Genomic DNA, 17638 nt, shown 5'->3' with positions numbered 1-17638 from the left:
CTTACTCTGTGTATGTGGTAAGTGAACTTTCATGTACTGTAATGCAACAGGCTACCGCTACCAAGCGGCCAACCTTTCCTACCCTCCGTAGAACGCGTTATTTGTTTCATGCTTTGGGCACACCCCTAACCCCGCCCCCCGATGTCATCGTCCATCATGATGTTTCACTGCAGACATCGTCCGATGCCAATTTGGTAGACATCGCCCAACCCAATTACACAGTGTGTATTCGTCAACAAAATGACATTCCGCGAAACTCTGATTAAACTGGAAGTGATACACCAACATTCAGAATTTATTATTTTTGAAAGAAATTGATACTATATTTCAGAAAGGATGCATTAAATCGATCAAAAGTTACAGTAAAGATGTTTAAAATGTCAGTAGGGATGTAACAATTACCGGTTTGATGATAAATCATGATAAAATTGCCCACGGTTAGTATTACCGTTTCATATTTTAATTATCATTAAAACCGTATTAGATTACCGCGATTTGAACAACTCACGATAAATAAATACTGTAGGAAGTATTAAAAGCATAAAGCAGAGTTTTAAGTAACAGTCTCACGTGCGCACAGCACGCAGAGTAGTTTCGTTTTGAATGAAAACAGGGCGGAAAAGCTGGGATGTTTTAAAAGAGTGCTAAGGGAATTATACAAATGAATATATGAATGAATTAATTATATGAATGTACCTCTGAAGGTTCTGACTTCTTCTCTGTCTTCAGAAATGATTCGATGGCATTTTGTTTTCATCTTCGCTGCATGCAATACCTAATAAAGTAGTGTTCTTAATCGCAATACTGCTTTGTCCACGGAGTTTTCGGGAAACAGCTGCTGTTCCAGAAGCGCCACCTGCAGTTAGTGAGTGGATTTACTCTTTTCTTTATTTAAAGGCTGAAATGTGAGTTTATACAAATGAATATATGAATGAATTAATTATATGAATGTACCTCTGAAGGTTCTGACTTCTTCTCTGTCTTCAGAAATGATTCGATGGCATTTTGTTTTCATCTTCGGTCACTATAATCGTGATAAGACATTTTCATACCGTTACATCCCTAAATGTCAGAACATATTTCTATTTAAAATAAAACTATTTTTCAAATGTTTTATTTAGTCAAGATCTTTGAACTTTATATTAATCAAAGAATCATTATAAATATTGAGCAGCACAACTGTTTTCAACATTAATAGTAAGAAATGCTCCGTGAGCACCAAATTTGAAGCATCTTGTGACACTGAAGACTGAAGAAAATTCTGTTTTATTCAGATTTATTCAGATTAGTTCACAAGAATAAATTACTTCTTAAAAATTAAAATATAGAACAGTTATTTTATTTGACATGATTACTTTTACTGTATTTCGATGAAATAAATGCAGCCTTGGTGAGCATAAGAGGCTTTTTTCAAAACCTCTTAAAACATCTTACTGACCCCAGATTTTTGAACGGTATTGTGCCTTTAACTAATTTCATCATTTATCAACAAATTTATCATATCTAAATGCATTTTACATATTTCTTCCCCCTAACATCAACCAATGTGAGAAATAGACAATAGCGAGTTTTCTGTGCTTTTTCAATGTTAACACCTTCACCCTAACCCTGCCTTCAATAAAATACTAGTGTAAAACTCAAGAGGAAAAACAGCATTTACCTGAAATACACACATCTACAATCTTTGTGTATCTCATTGATAATCCCATTGACACACTCTTCCCTTATTCCTCTCCTTAACATATGAACACAATTTCAAACCAATCACCCAAACCATTGTTTTTCTGCATAGCCAAATGTGACCCAAACGGCCTCTTCACACCTCAGTCCTAACACATGTATTCCCCAAAGACAATCACTGCTGAGTGAATGAATGAATACCTAAAGACGTGAATGCCACACAACAGTCTCTAATGCAGAATGTTACATTCTGATGTAGTGAGTCATTTGAGAGAGAAAAAAGTGTGCAGTTCTCTAATGTTTGCATTTACCTGCAATGGAGGCAAAGTCTCTCCATTAATGCCGACCCATATGAGAGAAGATCAGAAGGCCATCAAATCAATAAAATTAAATCATGTAATTCAGATGAATATCCTGACAGAAAGTGTTTGTTTGCTAATGCATTGCAAATGTGAAGAGACAAATTCTGAGCTTTCGGGGCCTGGTGAGAATAAAAAGCGAGGCCATTACCGTGCTATATTTTTAAAGGCCACCATCCATTAAAACAGGCGTCTGCAAACATATCATCCAAATATGGCGAAATCAATTCTCCTGCTGCCTCAGTCTGCTTTATATTATAAATTGCTGCTGCATTTCTATTGTGCATCCAGATGAAACAAAACAGATGACCCTTTCAGTTATCGCCTTTTTCCCTCACTCAAACAAAAAACAAATTTTTGTTTGCTATAGGGGTTTGTGATTCAAAACAGACACTTTGTGGCTACTGTCAAGCGTCTGCTTGGTCCGCTGAGAAGGAAGCAATGGTCAAGTGTAGACACTTTACTAGAATGAAACTAACTTACCCTCAGCCGACGGCGAGAGAAGGAAGGCAGCTCCCAAAAGGCCAATGACGATGACCATGGAAGTGCTTTTTATCATGTTGGCTGAGATCCGAAACTATATAGCTGTCTTGGTTGTGCCGTACTCTTTTGAGACAAACAAAGTGGCCAATGATCTGTGAAGGTGAGTAGACCGAGGAAGAGTATGTGAGCGTGAAGACAACTTCAAGGCCTCTTTACAGCCTCCTCTTGTTTAAGACCCTGTAATGAAGAGAGAGGAACACTTATTAACGTTTCAGAACCATCATCGTGACATGTTTCCTTGCTGAGTGCCAGAAAGCAAGCTTGACAGAGAAAACTGGAGTGGCATTCAAATTCCTTTGCACTTCCATCTTCGTGCCGTGACTTGACCTCTGACCCCGTATCAGAGCAGAGCTGTGAGATGGCGGCTCTCGAGACTGGAAGGCTGGGTAAAGGGATATTCTACCCAAAAATGTAGATTCTGGATCGTTTACTCAACCTCATGTTGTTCCAAACCTTTTTCTTCCCTTCATACAATGGATTTCAATGGTCACCAAAACCATATGGTTACCAAAATATATTTTTTTCTGTTCTGCAGAAGAATGCAAGGCACACAAGTTTGTAAGGACTTGATGGCAGAGTTTTTATTTTTGGGGGGTGAACTATCCCTTTAAGCAGTGTCCCGTTCAAAATGGCTGGTGTTGGGTTCTGTCCAGCGTTAATAACATAATGTGTCTGCTCTCTCGTAGCTCCTGCTTGTCTCGATGCAATTAGTGGCTCCCAGAGGTTCTGCGGAACTGGGGGCCTGAATTAACAGGCACAGAGAGGGGGCCGGTGTCCGTCACTTTTCATTTGGCCGAGGGGGACAAAGAGCCCCGACCTGCGCCCTACTTTTCACACTTCCCTGACTCCTGGGTAATGGGGAAACAAAAGGCGGGGCTCCTCTGGCTCACAGGGACCCCTGAAGACAGACTGGGTCCCTCTTCACACAGGACCACAGGGCAAGGGATGGAGAGATATGACCTACAACAGGTTTCAACAACTCATCCCATCCCTGGTAAAGAAAATAAACAAGTGTGCAACTTTCACCGACAGTACAATTAACTTTTATTATTATTATGATTATTACTACCACTACTACAATTACTGTTATTATATATTAAATATTACACCACTACTAAATATTAATACAGATTTACACAGTTTTTCTAAGCTTAATTAAATTTATCATTACAGTCAGTTAATTCATAAATAATTGTGATAATGACAACATACTACTACTACTACTACTACTACTACTATTACTAATAACAACATTACATGTATAACAACAAGTGTATAAAGCATCCATACAGTCAGATGGGAGGGATCTTGCATTAAAGCCTGTAAATAACCAGAATGAAAAATTCACTGTTGGTTTTGCAGTTGGTGTGAATATGCCTTAGGAGAGATAAAGATGGAAGACTGGTAAAAGCATGCCGTGACTAGTCACTGTGGAAAGCTTCATGGCCTAAGGACAGGAAGTGTGCTGACAGAGAAAGAACTGTTTCTTATCTTATCATGAGGTCCCTGACACTTACACTTACATCTGTGAACAAGATCATCCCACCACAGTCACAACACACAAAACACACAGCTTAATATCAATAACATAACAGTTTGAAAACTGGCACAAAGCAAATCTCTGCAGCAGATGGACAACCATTAAATCAGAAGGCAAAGATGCCATAGAGTTGTGCTAAATGGCATAATTCATAGTCTCACTGAGCACTCTTTCAGAGGAAAGCTCCTCATTTATTTCCTTTGAATGGATGAAAGACCAGAGAGACGGGGGGAAAGGTAAAGCAACTGTAGCCACCATATAGAATGACCACACCTTATAGCAAATCACTGAGGCATGGCGTGTGGTTTCTGGAAAGGCATTCCCACAGTCTTCAATCATATGATGCTTGAAAGGGGAAGTCACTCTGGAGACAGAAATCTGAGGAAGAACAGAGCCAGCTGTGTCACTCGTTTCCCCAAAGATAATGCTGCTTTTGACAGCGCCTTTGAATATCTTTGTTTTTTCAGCTAAGTCCATTTCATAGAAGAAAAGGATAACCGCAAGACACCAAACATCCCGTTTCAGACAGGTTTTGGAAAGGCAGGTGAGATGAACAGCTAAAGGGATCACCCGAGATATCCTGTTAAGTCTGTGGCCTTAATCGATGCACACACTAAAGAAACACAAACAAAACCAGAGCTTTACATGAAAACAAAACCACAGACCAACACCAAAGAACACCTATTCAGAATTAGGGATGCACCAATATTAAAATTAACCCAATAATTGTTTATAGATAATTGTTTTCATATTATGGCTTATGCACTTTTAATTATGCATATTTATAAATAAATTAAAAATAAAACACTAAAAACTAAAAATCAATCGTTTTAAATACTGTAAGTGAATTTAGGCATCGCAATATTATGAGAAAATATATGAAATTAATATTCATTTTGAGATTTGCTAAAGATTACATTTAGCTGTGTTACTAAATTATTAATTAATTTTATAGATTAATTGAACTGGTTTATTATCTTAGATTAACTAAATCTATTAATATTTTAAAGACTAATATATTTACTTTATTTTTATCTAACTTTATTAAGATTAACTTAATTTGCTAATTTATGCTATATTTTAAAGCCTAACTTTTATTTTTTATTTAACCTTATTATCATTATTTAACTTAATTTAACCGTTATTAACTATGGATTTCCATTGCCACCTGTATTATTATAGTGGTTATCTGCACAAGGTAAAAAGTTTATTTACTTATGTATTTTTAAGCTAACTTTATTAACATGATTAAGCTCAACTTAACTTTAACTATTAAATGAGTGTTAGATGATGCCATAAGTAATCAAACTGGAAAAAATAGATGAATTGAGCATGCACAATTCATTATGCGATATCAGCTTATTCAGATAAAAAAAACCTATATTATCTGCAGATAACCAATATGGTATTTGTAATCAGAATCTCTTAAAAGAACTGCCAAAAGGACGTCACTAAATCGGTGCTAACAATGATGAAGTTACTGAAACGTGTCTATCATTTCTATATAGTCTACAGAAAAACAAGTACCTCTCACCACAAAGCACGCAAACAAACACAAACATGCTTTTCACCAGTGCCGACCATGCTCTTTAACTCTTAGATTGAGTGAATGTGGTATGTGGATATGTGTGCTGGCATGCGTTTCGCTGGCCCCTCCTAGGGGCCCCTCCTTGCAGGCAGCCCAGCGCCTCCCCTGCCTCTCAAGTCACGCCGGCCAGCAGGGAGAGCAGACTTCCTGGCTCCATTCTCATTGTTTGCTTGGCTGCTTCTGAGGCTCATCCAAGGCTTAACCCAATAATTGTTTATAGATAATTGTTTTCATATTATGGCTTATGCACTTTTAATTATGCATATTTATAAATAAATTAAAAATAAAACACTAAAAACTAAAAATCAATCGTTTTAAATACTGTAAGTGAATTTAGGCATCGCAATATTATGAGAAAATATATGAAATTAATATTCATTTTGAGATTTGCTAAAGATTACATTTAGCTGTGTTACTAAATTATTAATTAATTTTATAGATTAATTGAACTGGTTTATTATCTTAGATTAACTAAATCTATTAATATTTTAAAGACTAATATATTTACTTTATTTTTATCTAACTTTATTAAGATTAACTTAATTTGCTAATTTATGCTATATTTTAAAGCCTAACTTTTATTTTTTATTTAACCTTATTATCATTATTTAACTTAATTTAACCGTTATTAACTATGGATTTCCATTGCCACCTGTATTATTATAGTGGTTATCTGCACAAGGTAAAAAGTTTATTTACTTATGTATTTTTAAGCTAACTTTATTAACATGATTAAGCTCAACTTAACTTTAACTATTAAATGAGTGTTAGATGATGCCATAAGTAATCAAACTGGAAAAAATAGATGAATTGAGCATGCACAATTCATTATGCGATATCAGCTTATTCAGATAAAAAAAACCTATATTATCTGCAGATAACCAATATGGTATTTGTAATCAGAATCTCTTAAAAGAATTGCCAAAAGGACATCACCAAATCTGTGCTAATAATGATAACGGTATTATATAGTCTACAGAAAAACAAGCCCCGCTCACCACAAAGCACGCAAACAAATACAAAGCACTTTTCACCAGCACCGACCATGCTCTCTAACTCGTCGACTGAGTGAATGTGGTATGTGGATATGTGTGCTGGCATGCGTTTCGCTGGCCCCTCCTAGGGGCCCCTCCTTGCAGGCAGCCCAGCGCCTCCCCTGCCTCTCAAGTCACGCCGGCCAGCAGGGAGAGCAGACTTCCTGGCTCCATTCTCATTGTTTGCTTGGCTGCTTCTGAGGCTCATCCAAGGCTGGATTACCATAAGAATACTGAAACGTTCCTGCAGAGCACTCCCCGTCCAAACCTCCTGCTGCACTTCTTCTCTCCTGTCCTCCTCTATCTATCATTCCCTGCTGGCCGCAGCTCTTCCAACATCTCAGTCACGCTCTGCTACCAGCACAGCCCTCTCACAGCCCATCGTCGCTTTCTCGCTTACATCTACAGCCCATCTTTGGTTTGTATCTGCGGCTTATCGGATGTCTGAACAACCCTCAAGAGACACACAACACTCTAATGGAAATATAAAAGGGGGTTATTGGGAAATAAGATGTGAATTTAGTAAGACTGATGGTATCTGATTTGATACCAGGAGGGTAAAACGAATCTTTCTGTGGGAACATCTACAAAAGAGAAATCGAGTGGAAAGTGCAGAAAGTTGAAAGGAAGGAAATGAGGGCGGAGGTTTGTGGCAACAGACGCAGGGCTCTATCCAGACAGTCGTGGGTTCAAGAACACACTGATGATGGTGTTGCATAGTCATCCTGCTCTACCAATCACCCACGTGGAAGCCAGAAGTAATGTACCTTGGGTTCGTCTGTGCTAAATTTACCTGTATTTAGTATTGAGAGTCTGGATTAATTAAAACAAACTAAATTCATGTCAGTGGTCGACATACACTATCAGTCAAAATTTGTACACACCAACTAATTTTTTAGCATTTTTCACATTTTATAGTAACAGCAAAATCATCAAAAAAAAAAATTATTATATTTTTGAAAGTAGAAACTATGAAGTAATTTTTGATGAAAAACAGAATAAGGAAAATTTTGGAAATTCCTGTGTAACATCATATAATTGTATTTTGTATAAATAGTTTTGTTTCTACTTATTTTGGTATCAGTAATAAACTGTCTATACACAAGTACTGGCCATGTTTTATGGACAGATTATTATCACTTATGATAAACTCTGATTCATCATATGGCTTTCAATTGCACTCTCTGTATTATTATAATAGTTACATGTACAATTTAAAGGCAAAATGCAGATTTTGGTCGTTCAAATAGATTGGTTTACATTATATTGATAATTAAATATACGACTGTAAGTTGTATATTATATAGGCACCCCATAACACGTGAAAAGGTCTTTAAGATCATGATAAACTTTTGACTGGTAGCATATGCAAAGAAATACAGTAAATAGCCCATGAGGAAACAGTAATCAAGATCATCCAGTGTTTTCTTCAAAGTAATATGATGATACTAGCCAAATTTTCCTGCACACAAAAACAGTAGAATTATTTTTTTGGTACTTTTTAAGAGTTCACTCATAATTGAATATAACTATGGATTGTCTAACCTTGATCATCACACTGTGTTGTTTATCCAAATGGGCAGCAGGATTGGATTTTGTACAATACTATGTTATATTTATTATTTTTATTACAGTTTTTTTATCTTAGTTTTAAAATACAATAACCCTGTGCTACTTACTGAAATAGTGAATGCATTGATTCACTGGGTTTTCTTTTTCAGTAGACAAATGCAACTGGATCACAAACCACTTTTTCTCTTTATATGGAAAAAGACAGCAAGTCCAATTCCCATCGATCCAAATGTCTAAAGGAGTAGCAGACGACAAGCTGCGCTAAGACTGACCGAGTCCCTCTATCTAGTCTTACTTCAACACCCGCGAGGACCCTGCTAATGCTAGCAGCCCATTACAACACAATCTAGTTTCACAAACATAAGATTTCCTCACACAGAAGGCACATACTTTTCTAAAAGTAAGTAAATATGTCTGAGAGATGTTATGTTAATGGCTAAGATTTACTGCTGTAAACACTCTGCTTGGACTTACAAGCCCTGAGCAGATCCTGGGAAACTTGTGCAGAGGCTGCTGTGGGTTCACAAGACGACTAGATTCATTCTAGTCTGTAATTACACATTGAGCTGAAAATAAGGCTTTGTTTAAGCAGATGCACACACTCCAACACATTCCACGACCAAATGTAGCCTCGCTCTCCAGAGAGGGCTTCACGTCACTGAGACATATGGTTGGGAGGTTCAATTCTGGACAACACAACAGAAGGTCCATGCTCAGTTCAACAATCACAGATCAGCTCTGCTGGAAATTGGCCAGAAATGTGCAATTCGCATTATATGTTAGACTATCATACAAAGGTATGGGGGTCAGTAAGATTTTTTAAGAATTCATACTTTTATTCACCCGAGGACACATAAAATTGATCAAAAGATAAAATTGATCAAAAGTGACAGTAAAGACATTTATAATGTTACAAACGATTCAAAATTCAAACAAAATGCTGTTCTTTTTTAAACTTAATATTATGGTTTCCCCAAAAATATTAAGCAGCATCAAGCTTAACGGTTTTCAACTGTGATAAGAAGAAATAAATGTGATAAGAAATACATTTTACAATGTATCCAAACAGAAAACAGTTATTTTAAATTGTAACAATATTTAACATCAAATATAGTTTTTTTTTTTAACTTAATTTTTGGAGAGAGAGAGACAGAGAGCGAGAGAGAGAGCGAGAGAAGAGGTCTTACTGACCCCAAACATTTGAACAGTATAGGGATGCGCCGATCCGATATTCATATCTGATTGTTCCCCACAAAATATTGTTTTTTCACTAAATGTTTGGATTTCTAAAATTATTGTGCACTGATTTTTCTAGAATAACTTTTGCTGCCGAATTATCCACTAACCTAGTTTATGATACATTTTTGTCATAGATTATAAATATACATAGGCCTATATTTTTTCATATTTATTGTTTATTTTATTTTTCTTTATAATGAAGTAGTCTGTATCTAGTAGATTGTGAAAGAATGATTATCAGTTCCACACACAGAGATATATAAATTCTACATTTATTTAAACGGGGGGAAAAAACTTCACTGGTATCGGATCGGTATCGGAGGCGAAAAAGGCGGATCGGCGCATCCCTAAACAGTAGTGTATTTGTCAACTATTGATCAACTATTTTTGTTATGTACACTTTTCTTTTGGTATTGCAATATTTGTATTTTATTTTTAAAAGCCAAAATGGCTGACATAACACAGAGCTGTTATTAAATAAACACCAAATTGACATAATATTCCCTCAGAAAATCTACCATCTATTTTATTCTAGTGTATTCATGAATAATTAAGGACAACCTATGAAATACCATTATTGTAAGATATCTTAACATTTCTGTGTTGGATGCGGAGAACAAAATCCATATTACTAAGTGGCTATTCCCTCTGTGTATAGAAACACATGTCATCCAGCTGGCAACTGAATGTGACATAGCCCCCTTCCCCAAAAAACACTAAGTGCAAATTGTTTTGAGTGTAAGGACGTTGCCCTGATGAGCAAAGCATGAAAGTGCACTTCATGCAGGGCTCTCTGATGTCTCCAATTCTCTAGGCAGGACGCTTAATGGCTGCGGCAGGAGGTTCCTCCGTATCAAACAGATCATTTTCACACTCTGCAGAGCTTGTGCTGCCAGAATGTCTGTTCCTGCATGAATTTACAAATAAGATGTCTGCCACAAGGTGTTTAAATGGATGCTATTTTTTTCCCTTTCTTATCCACATGATTGGAGAGACATACTGTGACACCACTGGAGATCTGTTTTCTTATCACTGTGGGGTGATTTTTCAAGCGCCAAGGTTTGAGTTGCTGTCTCTTAAAAGGCATTAGGGCATGACAGAAAGGAAAGAGGTGTTGTATTTTCCACTACCTGCTCACAAATTCCATGGCTGTGGGATGATAAAGAGGTTTTATCATATGTGGCAAGCTTTAGATCTTATTGCCCTATAGAGGGGGTTTGGTATAAATGGAAACATCAGCCCAAGGGTTCTTGGACGGATCAGGGCAAGGACATGTAAACAAGTCCAGAGTATTAGAATTAAAAAGGCACATTTTTAAGTAAGCCCCATGCCTTTAAATTGATCACTGACCCAAAATGAAAATTCTGTCATCATTTACTCACCTCGAGTCATTCCAAACCTGTTGCAAAACTGATTCAACTGTTTTTGGTCATACAATAAAACTCAAGGGGATCCAAAACAACACTGATTTCATTGACTTTCAATGTAAGGAATCTTCAGAATATTCTTTTGTGCCCAGAGAAGACAGACAGTCATAAATGTTTGGAGCAACATGAGGATGAGTAAATGACAGAATTTCCATTTTTGGATGAACTGTTCCATTAGGTCAATCAACCTCTCTTAATTTTCCATAAATAGGACAATCATTTTGTGATGAGTGGGGCGGGGCCGAGAGCCGTGGGAACGGAGCGAGGCAGGTGGAGTGAATGATAATGAGCGACATCTGTGCCACTCACCAGTCTAGAGTCCCACGGAGGAGCTCCGGAAGGATAAAAGGAGGAGTGATGACAGTGTTGGACGAGAGCGGACCAGGCCTGGATTTTATGTTGTTGTTTTATGCGGCAGTCGTCCGTGAGGGGCTGCCGCTTTTACTTTCATTTTGTGTTTGTTCATTTGTTTATTAAAGTTTTATGTTTAAATGTTTGCCGGTTCCCGCCTCCTTCTTCCCGATCTACGAACTTTGTTACACATTTGAACTACTAAATGTCTGTTATTTTACAACTTGACACTAACTTTTTACCTAATTACAGCAGCAGGAAGAACAGTAAAAGCCTTTGTTCTTCAGTCAAAGAGTGACATCTGGACACTTTGATCCTTGATCCAACAATCAGTGTGTTTACATGCACTTTAAAACTTCAATTTTAGTCGAAGCAAAACAATAATTTGACTTTTTAAAAATGTAAACCATTTGGTCCAACTGAATTCATGCCAGTTCAACATCCAAAAACTAGCAGTGCAGCTCGGCTTCGTCTAGCTACAGTTGCACTACAGGCACTCCTACCCCAAAAAGATATATAGATGCATATATAAACACATCAAAACAGAAGAAAAGACCACATAAAACAGGTGGTCAAAGTAACACAAACAAAAACCAGAGTTAGTTGACAATGTCACTTTCTGTTATGCGTCATGTGCATGTTTGAAAGTTGTCCTGCTTCTGCTTTTTGCAAATGTACGCCAGCACATATGAAATATTCCATGCCCCATCTCAGTGTAACTTAGTTATATGTGTGTGGTCTGTGTGTTAGTGTAAGTCAGTACAAGAACGGATTTGTCTGAGCAATTGTATGGGAATCTCAGGCAGCCTGAGTGCAGTTTATGAATGCGAAATTGTACGGCAACCGGGTAGTGTGTTTGCCTAGAAACCACAGTAACGAAGAGGCTGGAGGAACGTGCTGGAAAACTTTAGAGCTGCCCACAGGCGAAGGCCCTGTTTAAAGTCTGGCAGATCACACAGCCTCGTTCAGCTCCACATCCTTTGCAAACATGTGGCTGCAATTGAGTGGAACAGCCCCTCCCTCCAGCCAGCCATCTCACCAGCCCCATGTAAACATCCCAGGTCCATAGGACTCGCTATATCACGCACTGATTGACCCACGCCTCTGAGCGACATCTAAACTCGCACTACAGTCTAATCAAAAGTAAAGCCCTTAAGTACCTGAGGAAAACCCAACGGTGATCCCCTCGATGTGGCGGTATGGAGTTCTGCATGTAAACACGGTTCTCATATGTCATGGGTCATTAATGCGGAATGGAACGGTGGAGGTGGGCTGCAGGGTATCTGGTCTCTGACAGACCAATCAAGCACCAATAATTATGAGACAGGAAACTCGCTGATTGCGTTGGTCTGTCTCTGTCTCAGGCGCAGGGTTAAGGGTTAATCTCTGAGCTTCGGTAATCAAGGTTGCCGTATGCTCCTTCTCTCCCTATGAAAATACAGCCAAAGGTGGAGGAAGTAAAGAAAAATAGCAGCATTTCCTAACGTAGTTGGCTATTGAGTCAGTCTTTGAAAAGGAGGTGACCCTCTGGTAACAGAGAGTAGAGCGTTCCAAACATTTACCAGCAGTTTAATTTCACAGAAGCATCTGGGAAATACGACAGACAATGATTTACAAAAGAAAAAGTATAAAAACACAGAAACTGCAGGAAAAAAGAAATAAATTGACTCAAAGTAAAGAAGAGCCTGCAAGAGGAAGCATCAGGTTCTTACCTCACAGGGTAGCAAGTGTGGCAGCACATGATGATGAAGGGGACTCATGGGTATCAGCATTAAGAGTCTTCTGTCTAGAGCTGATCACAGAGCAAAGCCACAAACCTCTGTAAAAAACCTTTGTAGTACCTAAAAAGAAATGGGGAGCAGAGAAAGAGATAGTTATACCATCTGTTGAAAAACTAAAGAAAAATGTCATTAGGAAGCCACTACAGCATAAAGCACCCACAAACAACAATTATACTATATCAAAGGAGCTTTACCAGAACTTCTGACTGTGGAGATAAAATACAAACTGCCATGCCTCTTCTGGATAAATGAGGAAGGCTGTTGTCTTTATCAGAGTCAAAATTAAAAAAAGTGTCACTAACAAATTCCCCATTACTAAGGTCAGATCCAATAGCGATGGATATCATTTAGTTAACTTAATCTAAATTAAGCATCAAAACGTCTGATCTCATATACAGTAAAGTGAATTATCATTATCTGGTTGCATCACAAATTTAAAAGACAGCACATCCCCTGTTCATTACTCTCATTATAAAAGTTGGATCAAGCTAAAGAAATACGTCAGCGACTTCTTAGTGCATAGAGTCCAATAGAATAATAGAATAGTCTTTATGATTTGTCATGTGCTTTAGGGCACTTTCAGTGTGTCACAGTTGAACAGCTGCCAAATCACAGCTTAGCAAAAGAAACGTTTTGCATCTTCAGAATTATTTGAACGATGTCAATGTTAAAGTCAAGATAAAACTGAAGTAGTGACAGATCTTTTCTTCCGTATTATCACAAACATCCAAGTGTAATGGATTAATCAAAGAAAAAATGTAGGGCAGGGACTTGGTTCTGTGGGTGTTTCAGTCAAAAATAAATGCAAGCTTGAAGGCTTTTGTGGAGTAGCAGGGTTTAAGCAGAGAGATAGGTGGTGTGTTAATGATGACAAAGTTTTGAAAGTTACCTTTAAACTGCTAATAAAGCTGAAACTGCCTGGCTGCTCACTAAAACCACTCACTGCAGCCTCAGATTACTTTCTTGTTTACACTTCCATGTTTTGAGTTCTGTTTGAAAACTGAAACTGAGATATTTGCAAGCAAGGTTTGATACATTATGATACGCTACAATATGGGAGCTCAAACTCAACAATCTGACACCAAAACACCCAGAAGCTTGAATGGAAATGAGAAACTAATTAAGAAAATTGTTGTCAAGAAAGTTTATGGCAAAACTTTGACAAATTTGCACACATTCACTCAACACTGATTAGTTCACACAGGAGATTCATAATGCTGTTCTGCTAGTATTAAACTGAACTGAGGCTACTTGTGGATTAGTGTCCAACGCAGGGCAGAAACACTCCTCAGACAGAGTGTCACCAAACCGGAGACATTTAGATCCACACAGGTGCCAGGAGGAGTTGACCCCGACTGCCCTCGCTGAGAAAGAGGATTACAACTTATTTCTCAAGGAATGTTGACTTCTTCCCAAATCTGTAGATTTAGGGGTGATTTTTTTCAATAGCCCTCATCAAAAACATCCATTTAACTATAGGAAAGAACTTAGCCGTTTTTAATTAAAGTGGCTTTTGCACATCTCCACTTCAAAACTCTTGACCAGAAATATGTCCAATGATTTGTGACATTGCTTTTTGTTGGAGTGCTGAGAGAGAAACTATGTACTGAAGGATGAGGGACAGCTGTAGGAAGTGGAAATCAAACATATGAAGATGCCATCACTGCTGTTAATTCCAGAGGGTTTAGTAAAACCAACAGGAAAGCACGAGGGTGTATATAAAGCAATTGGGGCTCGAAGGGGAGACTAATGTGATCAAAGCGAACGATCAGCCATAGCTAATTGAAATTAAAGCCCATGAAATGAGAAGGTTAGCGTGGTTCACTGAGGCGCTGAGGATGGGAACACAGATGCCTTGAGGGAGGGCTCAACTGTGCCTGCAAAGAGCTACAAAGCACCCACTCATTCTTTGTTGGGTACCGAATACCGGTACCAATATGGCCCGGTACCTATGTAACCGGTATGTACTAGAACCGAATCAGAATGCAGATTTCGGTGCCTCATTTCGGTGCCATGCCTGAGCGATCTATTGAAATATTTGTCCTCAGGTTCTCCGAAACGGACGTAAGAATCATCATCACTGGCACCGCACGTGAAAAATATTAATTTCCCGACTGAGAAAATGCACGTGAACTCAACTCGGAAAGCTCTAATAATACAAATCCAACACATCTTTGTAGTAACGCGAGTGTCCATGTTGTTTTCACATTCCGACTTAAAAGCACAACTCGGGAAATGAGACAATATGGGAGCTCAAACTCAACAATCTGACACCAAAACACCCAGAAGCTTGAATGGAAATGAGAAACTAATTAAGAAAATTGTTGTCAAGAAAGTTTATGGCAAAACTTTGACAAATTTGCACACATTCAGTCAACACTGATTAGTTCACACAGGAGATTCATAATGCTGTTCTGCTAGTATTAAACTGAACTGAGGCTACTTGTGGATTAGTGTCCAACGCAGGGCAGAAACACTCCTCAGACAGAGTGTCACCAAACCGGAGACATTTAGATCCACACAGGTGCCAGGAGGAGTTGACCCCGACTGCCCTCGCTGAGAAAGAGGATTACAACTTATTTCTCAAGGAATGTTGACTTCTTCCCAAATCTGTAGATTTAGGGGTGATTTTTTTCAATAGCCCTCATCAAAAACATCCATTTAACTATAGGAAAGAACTTAGCCGTTTTTAATTAAAGTGGCTTTTGCACATCTCCACTTCAAAACTCTTGACCAGAAATATGTCCAATGATTTGTGACATTGCTTTTTGTTGGAGTGCTGAGAGAGAAACTATGTACTGAAGGATGAGGGACAGCTGTAGGAAGTGGAAATCAAACATATGAAGATGCCATCACTGCTGTTAATTCCAGAGGGTTTAGTAAAACCAACAGGAAAGCACGAGGGTGTATATAAAGCAATTGGGGCTCGAAGGGGAGACTAATGTGATCAAAGCGAACGATCAGCCATAGCTAATTGAAATTAAAGCCCATGAAATGAGAAGGTTAGCGTGGTTCACTGAGGCGCTGAGGATGGGAACACAGATGCCTTGAGGGAGGGCTCAACTGTGCCTGCAAAGAGCTACAAAGCACCCACTCATTCTTTTAACACTGTGGTTATGATATTCCTTAATGTTTGTGATATTTTACAAGCTTGGAGAGAGCATTTAGTCACGATTCAGCTCCGTGGGAAGGCAACAGCTGAATTTTTCTGTCAGGATCTTTTTGAGATGACAGCAAACTTGTTTACCGTCAAAGCCACAGGCTTCATGCATGATTTAAAATCAACCATCAACGAGAATAAGGCTAGAAAAAGTTGTTTAAATTGGTCAGATATTTATACCATATTCAGTGTTTTTTTATCAGTCAAACACAACCAGATGTCTTCTTTTGCGCTGAAACACTAAAGTAAAACAGTCCATTAAGAGGTGCGACTGGCAACGTATAAAGGAGAAAGGCAATAATTAACCCTGGGCTTACAATTCTCTTTTCTTTTTATTCATTATATAAAGAAAAAAAAAAAAAAAAACCTTGCTATGCATACTGTTAGGTGAAGCCCCGCCCACGAACCCCGCCAATCTATCATTTTTTGGGGGAATATTTAAATTTTTTTAAATAAGTATCGGTTCAGGCGATCTTTTTGAGATGACAGCAAACTTGTTTACCGTCAAAGCCACAGGCTTCATGCATGATTTAAAATCAACCATCAACGAGAATAAGGCTAGAAAAAGTTGTTTAAATTGGTCAGATATTTATACCATATTCAGTGTTTTTTTATCAGTCAAACACAACCAGATGTCTTCTTTTGCGCTGAAACACTAAAGTAAAACAGTCCATTAAGAGGTGCGACTGGCAACGTATAAAGGAGAAAGGCAATAATTAACCCTGGGCTTACAATAGCTGAGTGATGATGACCACCATGTAACACATCTGTTCATATTCACCATTTAGGAACTCTTACTCATTTCCTCTACAAAGCAGAGACCTATTATGGAGGAAGTCATTCAATTACAACCAGCCATTCTCCATTCATTTAGGTTACGGCCCAGAAACAGAAAACACAATATGTAGACTATAGCTCATGGTGCTGTATTTGGCGAGCCTTATCTCCTCCAATCTGCTTATCAAACTTAGTCATATTTTAAAACAACATTGCATAACAAAGAAGCCGAGAAGCTGAATGAAAAACATAAAAATGCAAGTTTCATTTCTAATTTGCAGGTTTAGTTCGGCTATTAGTTTTTCAGCTATTAATCAAGGTTTAGAGCTCAACAATAAGGATTTGTAATACTATCACTTTCTCTATGAATATGATTACTATTTTATTACTATTTATTTTACTCTAAATTACTTTTTTTAGCAACATGTGTCAGAAAAACATGCATTATGTATGTGTGTGTGGATATGTGTGTGTGTATATACATGCATATATATAAATTATATTTTTGTAACACAAACGTAACGTTTAATTTATGTGTGTATAAATATTATAATTTATATTAATAAATATTATAATTTTTACATAAT

General features: G+C 37.8%; 1 protein-coding gene across 5 annotated transcripts in view; it reads right to left on the bottom strand.

Moving 5' to 3' along the window:
* Nucleotides 1–17638, bottom strand: part of LOC107749344 (bone morphogenetic protein receptor type-1A-like) — a 45744-nt gene that overhangs the window by 22944 nt on the left and 5162 nt on the right. For 3 of the 5 annotated variants that reach the window (XM_016564452.1, XM_016564455.1, XM_016564456.1), the window contains exons 2-3: nucleotides 13046–13174; nucleotides 2523–2759 (exon numbers count right to left, since the gene is read on the bottom strand). In XM_016564452.1, the coding sequence (XP_016419938.1) occupies nucleotides 2523–2598 (76 nt within the window). In that variant the 5' untranslated portion in view covers nucleotides 2599–2759; nucleotides 13046–13174. Of the gene's footprint in view, nucleotides 1–2522; nucleotides 2760–12493; nucleotides 12762–13045; nucleotides 13175–17638 lie in introns of all 5 variants that reach the window. The other 2 variants (XM_016564453.1, XM_016564454.1) reach the window with 2 other exon arrangements.

The sequence above is a fragment of the Sinocyclocheilus rhinocerous genome, unplaced genomic scaffold, assembly GCF_001515625.1.
Source record: "Sinocyclocheilus rhinocerous isolate Xijiao unplaced genomic scaffold, SAMN03320098_v1.1 scaffold650, whole genome shotgun sequence".
Taxonomy (NCBI): Eukaryota; Metazoa; Chordata; class Actinopteri; order Cypriniformes; family Cyprinidae; genus Sinocyclocheilus; species Sinocyclocheilus rhinocerous.
The sequence above is the reverse complement of the archived record's forward strand: the minus strand, read 5'-3'. Positions and strand labels throughout refer to the sequence as shown.